At 32.3% G+C, this 9,174-nt stretch overlaps 1 protein-coding gene across 1 annotated transcript; it reads right to left on the bottom strand.

Moving 5' to 3' along the window:
• Positions 1–931: 931 nt before the first annotated feature.
• On the bottom strand, positions 932–8,734 carry LOC149724569 (claspin-like). Its single transcript, XM_089893121.1, has 13 exons — positions 8,605–8,734; positions 8,105–8,243; positions 7,370–7,466; positions 7,050–7,130; positions 6,597–6,667; positions 5,870–5,996; positions 5,023–5,087; positions 4,691–4,817; positions 3,597–3,762; positions 3,199–3,281; positions 2,657–2,700; positions 1,817–1,939; positions 932–1,155 (listed from the first exon to the last, which is right to left on the bottom strand). Exons 2-13 carry the CDS (start codon positions 8,231–8,233, stop codon positions 1,030–1,032), a joined length of 1,239 nt encoding a protein of 412 aa, XP_089749247.1. The 5' UTR covers positions 8,234–8,243; positions 8,605–8,734; the 3' UTR covers positions 932–1,029.
• Positions 8,735–9,174: the final 440 nt, after the last annotated feature.

The following is a 9,174-nucleotide window of genomic DNA, read 5'->3' as shown; positions in this document are numbered from 1 at the left end:
AGGTTTTTTTTCTCTTTTCTTTTTCTATGATTGGTAATGAACAAAAAATATTTACAGAATTATATAACTTTATCCTGTAGAAGGGCTATGGTAATTGTTAAAAACACGATTAGGAAATATGGGATATCATGTGGTAACGGCATCTAGCTTACCCTACAGTACTTGTACATCCATATCTCTTTACAGGAGGTTCCACAGCTGGTGCGAGGGTTCCTAGCATAGCTGGCCAACACCCTGGGACATGTCATCCCGGCGACTGGTATCCTGGTGTACCGAATCTGCCACCACCTTCTACTATAGCCAGCACAACGACTGAGCCGTTGACGACGACCACTGAGTCTACAACAACAACAACGACGACGACGACGACGACAGCCACGCAACAACCTTTAGACTTTTTGGCGTTCGCTACATGGCTGCTCACCAATTATCCAACAAATCTTGCCGATTATTTTAGGAATCCCAACATTTACCACGACTTGTACAGACAGTCTCTGTCAGGATAGGAAAATGTTGGCATTCAAACCGGTAGAGCTATACTGTAATAACCAAAGGTTTTGTATGTTAAAGCTGCACGTACGGGGCCGCATTCAAACAGTTTTTTTTAGTATAGTCGTGTGGGGAAAGATATAGGATACCCTTAGCACATAATATACACATTTTCTGATCGAGTTTTAAACAATTAACAACGAAAAGGTGTCCCTTCTTCCCCCTCCTATATAACAAGTTACCGTATTCATCAATAACGACATCATTATACTTATTTTAAACATTTAAAAAAAAATTATCTGTAAAAACACTATTATGTTCGTTCTTAGCCAAAATAACAATAGAAAATAGTGAAAAAATCAGAACACTTGGATTTAAAACGATTAAAACAAAATTAAGATTTTAAATAGACATAGCGCACAGAAAACTTCACACACGCGCATTCGGTTGAAATAGTTTTATTGATAATAAAAACTCTACGTGTACGCCTGCGCAATATGCGAGGTTTGAAAATATTATAATATGCAAAGAAAAGTGAGGTTATGATGTCTCAAGCAAACTGAAAACGCTGTTTGAATCTTCGTCCAATCGAGGTTTCTTCGACAAAGGCGCAACACCCGGGGATTTTGTTGGTTTACGTTTTTCGTTCGTGTTTTCTGAACCGACCTGAGAATACGTTGATGCAAACTTTTGAAGGTTCAAAAACTGAGTAAAATGTTCTGAGTGTTCTGACTGGGTTATTAATGTATATCTTTTAACTGTTTCTGAGGTATAGTACTGTGGGGAAAGATGGGTACCGTTAGTATATATTGTCCCATATTTCCTAATCGTAGCTTAGCAATTAACAACACTATTTTAAAGTTGTTGGGATATGGTCATATATCTCCATAAATATTCTTTGTTTGCTACCTAATGGAATGATAAAAGAGAATGAAAACATGTACCATCTTACCCCAACCTACAATATGTCTTCTAAAGCTTACTAACTGCGTTACTAATTTTCTGATTCTTCCTTTTAACACTTTTCTGAGTTATTTTTACTGATTTTCTGATGTTATAAATAGAAATCAGAGAATTTATAACAAAAAAAAATATCTTAGGTTGAAAAAAACTCCTATGTGTATTTACCATAATTATTTAGTATATACAATATACTTCAAAAACAAATTCAAAATTTTAGATGGTCTTTTTTAAAAGTTGTGAAAAGAACGAATTTTTCATTAAAAAATACCCATAACGATATACAAATAAAACATATTCATATCAGTTTCACATGATTTTTTAAATTTTAATTTTTTCTAAAGAAACATATTTTATTTTTTCTTACCGTAAACACCATCTTGCCTGAGTTAACCGCGCCCTTGATATTTTTAAGCTCCTTATAAGCAGAAAACTTGGACAAAATTTCCGGTTTCCGGCACATGAACGAACTTTGCGAATTAGAATGTTGCTGAAAATTATAATTGTTAAAATATTGAATAAATTTTATTACTGCAATTAAAAATAGGTTTGTGTAATTTGAAACAAGAATAAAGTATTTTTACAATTAGGAAAAAATAAGGATAAAAATTATGGATATTTGGGGAAATCCAGACAATACTGAGATAGTACTGTGGGGTAATATGGATACTGTTCGCAATTAATATTCCAAGTTCCCTGATTGTGTTTTTAACAACAGTGTTTTAGAATCGTGACTCTACTGTTATTTAATGCAATAATTAATATTTGGTTACCACCAAATAGAACGATTTAAGAGTAAAAAATGGACCATCTTACCCATTCTCATATATATATGTCGGCGCCGTGGCATAGTCGTTAGCGCGCCTGCCTGTAACCCAGAGGTAATGGGTTCAAGGCTTGATGCTGCTACCATTGTTGGCGTAAGTGTCCTTGAGCAAGACACTTAACGGCACTTGCCCCAACGCAATGGTCACTAATGGGTTGTCCAAATTATCAGCCATACATAAAACAATAAAAAAATCCAAAAAAAATCACCCACAAAGTAACATACTTGGTAACTCGTAAGCTGGCACAAGTGTTATAACGACAGTTGTTTTCCGGCCACGCGAGGACAAAGTAAGTTACATTCATTCATTCATTCATTCATTCATTCATTCATTCATACATATATACGGTATCGCTACTGAATATTTATTGATTAACTTACATTACTCAGTGAAACACTGTTGGATCTCAGTAGCAATGGTGAATCTGAGAAATTTAACAAAGTTTTTGACAAATGTTTAAGTTAGGATACTACACTGAATGTTTCTGTGAAATGCAGGGGTTCCCAAACCGTGGCCCTCAGAGCACTTTAAAATTACCGATTACTTAAGTTCACAAATAGACATATCACTTTAAAAAAATCTTCCAAAAATGTTTTAATGGTTTCTGTAATAATTTACATTGCCTTTGTTACGTCACAAGAATAGTTAAGACTGTCACAGCATCAGCCAACTTTCCTAGCTTATTACTCTGGTATAGGGGTTTATACCGTGGCATGATTCACAAAAAAAGTGTGAAACTTTGTCTTTTATCCCGCAAGCACATAGATTAAGCTATTCTAAAATCATTTGAAAATGCCTTAGACAATGTCTTTCAACGATGTAACACGCAACTCATAAAATACCGCTTGGTGGCGCTATAGCATAGAAGGGAAAATGATCGATGTCTAACGTAATATCAAAACGATGTTTGATAAATATATACCTTGAGATTGTTCATTTACTTCTGACAAGACTCTTGATTTGTGAATGGCACTTCTGCCCATGGTGAGGAGCTGACTGTCTTCACTGGGTTCAAAAAAGCTTATTAATTAGGCAAAGAAAAATACAAGATTAGGCAAAAACTACTGAAAAAGAGAAATAATTCTAAGAAAAGAAATGTAAGAAAATTTAAGTAAGAAATTTTAGAGTTGCAATTTTTTTAACATTTATTTTTTAATAAAAGAGTTTTAGAATATTTGTCCTTCAATTAAAAACAATTTTTAATCAACAAAAATGTATTTTTCAAATAAATATATACACATAATTTTTAAATGTATATATCTGTATATAATTTTTATTCAAATTTTTTGGGCGAATAATAAAATATGAAAACTTATGAACCTTATCTGATCATTTTCTGGTTTGCTCTCAAGAAACTCCTCTCTCTCCAACCTCATCTTCCTCCATCGACTCTCCTCGTTTGCTGCCTCCAGTGTTGTGATGACATCATCATCGTCATGACAACCATCATCATCGGAATGAAAGAGATCTTGAGTGAGGTTCTCATCTGGAAAGAGAATGTTGACATTTTTAGAAAGATTTTTTTGCAAGAGTGTTTTTTTGGATTTTTTTCATGGCGCAGAATAGGAAATGGTATACCTTCTGTTATGGACACGCTTTTGTGCACATGCACAACAGAAAGGTGCATGGTTTAGTCACGTGATTTGCAGAGTGTGCCGCAATCAGCGTGGTTTAATATTATTTGCGTCGCAATTAAGTGCCCTATATATACGTGTGTGCTCGCCCTAGTTTTCAGTCTATTTTTTTGCGTTTTAATACAAACCCAAGAAACACAACACCTTTTTTAAATAAAACATATATAGCTGCATTATGAACCAGACAAATACATTATGTTATAAATCCCAATATAATTACTGGTTCTTTAACAGGTTATAAATAAAACCTGAAAGGACTTTTGTAATGGCACTCATTGCTAAACAACTGCTGTTCAAACAGTTTTTGGAAATATTGGTTTCACCTAACTTTTTGTTGTTAATGTTAACATCCACGTTTTAGTCACCAATTTTGTTCAAGCCGTCAAGCGAGTTGAAAAGTCTGTCATATTTGCTCATATATAGTAGGGTGGGGAAAGATGGGACAACTTTTCATTCCTCTTTCTTGACCCTTTTGGTAGTAAACAAAGAACACTCAAAGAAATATATAACTGTATCCTCACAACTCCAATAGACCGTTGTTAATTGTTTAAAACACGATTAGGATATTTGGATATTATGTGCTAAAGGTGTCCCATCTTCCCCACGATACTATACACATGCTTTTTAAAAGTAACCCACATATAAAAATGATAACATGTTGGTTTAACAGCCTCGTTTAAACCACCGATACCAGTTTCGACCAGTTTAAACCAGATTTTGAGAACAAAAACTCACATATTTGTAAAAAAATAACTCGCAAATATATAAATGATGACTCACCGATATTTTTCCAACGAAACTTCCGATTCCGTTTTGCGTCCACGACTTCATCAATAAGAGCTTCCTGGAGCAAATCTATGTGATGTTGGTCTTCGTCCAACATCCTCTTTAGATGGACTTTATTCACCTAAGAAAAAAACACAATTTTCAACTATAAAAAAAAAATTAAGAAAAATTGAAAACGGTAAAAAATATTTTTTTATTTCTAAGAATAAAATTTTATTTTGCCTCATGAATTCAATACTAAACAACTTTATATCTACTAAAACATAAAATAGCATATGTTGGTGCATTACAAACGGTGGTATGGTCACTACTTAAACACCACATACTTGTTTCTTGATGAGATTTTCTTCCGGAAGAACTTCATCATTTTCTTCTTCTTCATAATAATCACCTGCTCAAAAAAAACAAAAATTTTAGTGTTAAATTATCATTGTTTTAGTTCCTATTGTATCTAATGTGTTTGTGTGGTGCCCCTCCCCAATCATGTGCATTGTGTTCTGCCTCAGTGATTTTTCCTTCTTCCTTTTCTGTCTGACCTTGTTGGTCATTCATTCTAAACATATGCTTGTGTTGTGAGGTGCTCTTAATAAACTTAACTACCGACTTAACATTTTGTACAATCAGAATAAGCGAATATAAAAAAAAAACAAATTCATCACAAAACAGATCCATTATGACTGTGTTCGACTCTTTAAAATATTTCTTTACCAAACACGCAAAAGTTTACTTCCATGCCCATTATATGCCTTATTTGCTTATTTTACTTTTAAAAAGTTAAAAAGCACTACCCCAATAAGCAAATATGGGCTACCCATTTAACTACTTACTCTCCATATTTTGTTTAGTTATGTTTATAAATAACTACATTTATTCTGTTTTTTTTTTAGCATACTTTAGTTAACCAAACAAAATATAGGGGTGTGTGGAAAGGAAGTAGTTGAATGGGTAGCCCATATCTACTTATTTATCGTCATTTTATTTTTGTTTATTTTTATTCAAGTTTTTTATTTCTTTTATTTAAATAATTGTGTTTCTTTTAGGCAAACTTTAGTTTTTTAGTTTAGTTAGCAAACTTTAGTTTTGGAAAAAAACTTTGTTAAATTTAGTTAAATATTATTCTTACTCAAGTTGAAACCGTTTGCTCCCAAACCTCCGGAGTAAAAGTGATCTTACCTCCTAGTTCATCATCATCGTCACTCCCAACATCATCTCCCGATAACTCTGCTTCGTCCTCGAGGAAATTCTTGGTCATTTTCTCCTCCACATCTTTCTTCCTTCGGATGATGGTGATTCCTTCATCCTGGGAGGAAGAAGCGCAACCATTTTTAGTTTTGGGGAAGACAAATAAGATGGAAAAATCGAAAGAATTGAATATAACTTAATTAAATTGATTGTAATAGAAATTTTCCACAAGCGAATATTTTGGGAAACCAGAATTTAGATCGTATAAAGTATATACACATCATATAAAAACTGTTGGGAAAATATTTTTGTGTGGCGAGGCAACAAGTTGTTATAACACAGCTGTTCTGATTCATACACCTTGTTCCACTTTTAAGTTACCCCGTATCCCATATACCGTTGTTTTTTTGGTATCACTGAAAATTTGGATAGCACAGTAGTAGCCAATGGGGTGAAGTAATAAACATGAAGTGCCTTGCACAAAGACACACGTGTTTACAAATGGTAGCAGCATGGAGCCTGGTTTGTCTGTTATAATGGCTAACTAGTGGTACAATTTGGCAGTTTCTCCAAAAATACTTTTAACACAAATTTATAACTAAATAACTTTGAACAGTTATGATCCCTAACAAGTGAAAAATTTTCACAAAGAAAATTTTCAAAAATAGTTTTAAAGCAAATTTACAATTCCATAAGAAAATTAAACTTTAAAACTTACATCATCACTTGAATCTCCATTTTTGTCTTCGTTGTCGGAAAAATTAACTGGTTCTGATTCTTTTAATTCCCCTGTAACACATGATTAGAGTATTTAAGCAAGACTACACCTTTTTTGATATTTTTTCCTTTTTTTTTCTTGATTTTTTCGATAATTTTATCCAATAGTTCAAAATTATTCAGTTTATAAAACATCAGCTTTAATATATATTGTTGTTTTTGTTGCTATTTTAAGTACCATACAGATTTTAAAGTCAACCTTTTACAAAAAGTTTATACAGCAAGCATTAAAAACAGACTTTTTAAATTTTCATAAAATTATATTTTTAATTTATAATATTGATTATTTTTTCTTTAATTTATCATTTTTCTAAAATAATTTTTCTGGAAAAAAATACAAAAAATATTTCTTTTTGGCAGACTTAAACAAACTGGTTTAAACTGGTTTACAAACCGGCTTCAACTTGAAATCCAAAGCTTTCATTGACTTGATCTACTTCATTTTCGATATCAGATAGTAGGGGGTTGGCGGAATCTGTGCAAAAGCAATATTAAACTAATCATATGAAGTCTAGAGTGTTGGAATAATGGGAACTACTGCTCATACAGAAAAGTACCACAGTAAGCTCATTTAGAAAAAAATGCTTTTCAGTTTGTAAGCCATTTTGACATTTTTTGTTTAGCTTTTAGGTAAGGCAAAAACTCACAAAGTATTATTTTAATTTAAAAAAAAATCATTTTAGATTAAAAAATTAGTATAAAAATGGGAACTACCTTGAAACTTTCCAGAACAAAGCTCCAATAATTGCGACATGTTGTAGTCGTTAGCGTTGTCATCTTCTGCACCAAGGGGCAGTAAAGAGTCGATGGGCTATAATAAAAAAACAACAATTTGAAAAAAATGTTTTAAAATGTTTAAAGACAATTAATCTAGGCTATACCTCTTCTTTTCTGCTACCATTTTATATTTAAGTATTTAACTAAATGAATGGTTGTGTATAGAGATAAAGGCCATATAAAATTAACATAGCAAATTTCCCTACTAAGACAGTAACACTAAACAGTGTGGTTTTTCATAATAGGAGCGAAATGTCAACACAAATTCTGAAACAGGAGTCACATTTTATGTTTAACGCCCCAGTTTTGGGGCAAAAAACAGGTTTTACTCTGCTTTTTTTAAGTGTCTATACAAACAAGCAGGGCGAACGTATGTCGTATACAATATTCAACATCAGCACAACTATGTTTACCCCTATAAGTGTAATTTTATTTTAGAAATGTAAATTTTATGTACAAAATTCAACAATAGTTAAACCCAAGCGCATTATTATAATCAGTGGCGCAGTCAGAAAAAAATAAGCAGGGGGGGGGTTTAATCAAAAAATGTTCAAAAAAAAATTTTGAATTTTTTTTTTTTAAATATTCTTTTAATTTTTTTGGGTCTAAAAGAGGGGTCGCGACCCCCTAAACCCCCCTGGCTGCGCCACTAACGCCACTAAAGTTAACCACCTTAATTTCTTTTGGTTCTTTTATAAATCCGTCCGAATCCAGAAACTGGGATTCGTAATGAGGGTCGAAATTGTGATGCATTTGTTGATGCGTTGGAAGAACGATCCGCACAGAAATAAGAATCTTCATCCATGTGAAGCTGAGAGGAAGACAAGGTTCAATCATGTTTTTTTAATATAAAAATACCATTAAAAAAAAAATTAAAATAAAATATAAAACATTGGGAATTTGTAGTTTATTGGGTACAGTTTAGTTTGCAAAATACTTGTTACTTAAAAAAAAGTGATTTTTCTTTTTTTTTAGTTTTTTGCTATATGAGATCATTAAAACAAACTTGCTAGAATAATTGTTACCAAATTAAAGCTTTAGAGTTGCAAAGATTAAAAAAACAAAAACACCCATATGCCAGAAAATAGATTTTTTTAACAAATTTTACTTTGTATGGGAAAAAACAATAAAGTTTAAAATTTTGTTAAGAATCCACATAATGAAGTTTTCACCTTGGATGGTTTGGAAGAATCTGAAATATCGGAAAGTGCCGGTTGATTTGGTGGAATCATTGAACCGTAAAGGTTGTCGTACGAGTGGTCAGGTGACTCAGCATCGTCATCATGACTCATGCTCGATTTTCTGAAAAAAAAAACATTTTACAGAAAATCACAAAATAACCAAAAAACCTGAAATGTGAAAACTTTTTTCCATGGACAAAAATAAAGAAATTTCGAAATTTGGTGATGAAATTTAGATTTTTTATTTAAATTTGTTGTTTTGGGTGTTTTGATAATAAAATTAAATTTAATAAAATCAAATCTTTCCGAAATTAAATTGAAAAGAAATCTTACATTTAACAGTAAAATTACTACTGAGGGTTAGTAACTGTTTAAAAACCACTTTACCGGGATATACGTTACAATTAAAAATGTTTAGAAAACTACACAAAAGCAAGAAATAGCTAAAAAAAAAAATCTCAAAAATCAATTATTTACTTGATGGAATCTTCAAACAGCAGCATTGAGCCTTCAGTTGAAAGGTGGGGGAAAGAATTCCACTTTTGGAGGTGGCTTGGGAGG

Source organism: Ciona robusta, unplaced genomic scaffold (assembly GCF_009617815.1).
Source record: "Ciona robusta unplaced genomic scaffold, ASM961781v2 AP042728.1".
NCBI lineage: Eukaryota > Metazoa > Chordata > Ascidiacea > Phlebobranchia > Cionidae > Ciona > Ciona robusta.
This window is presented reverse-complemented; position numbering and strand designations above follow the sequence as displayed.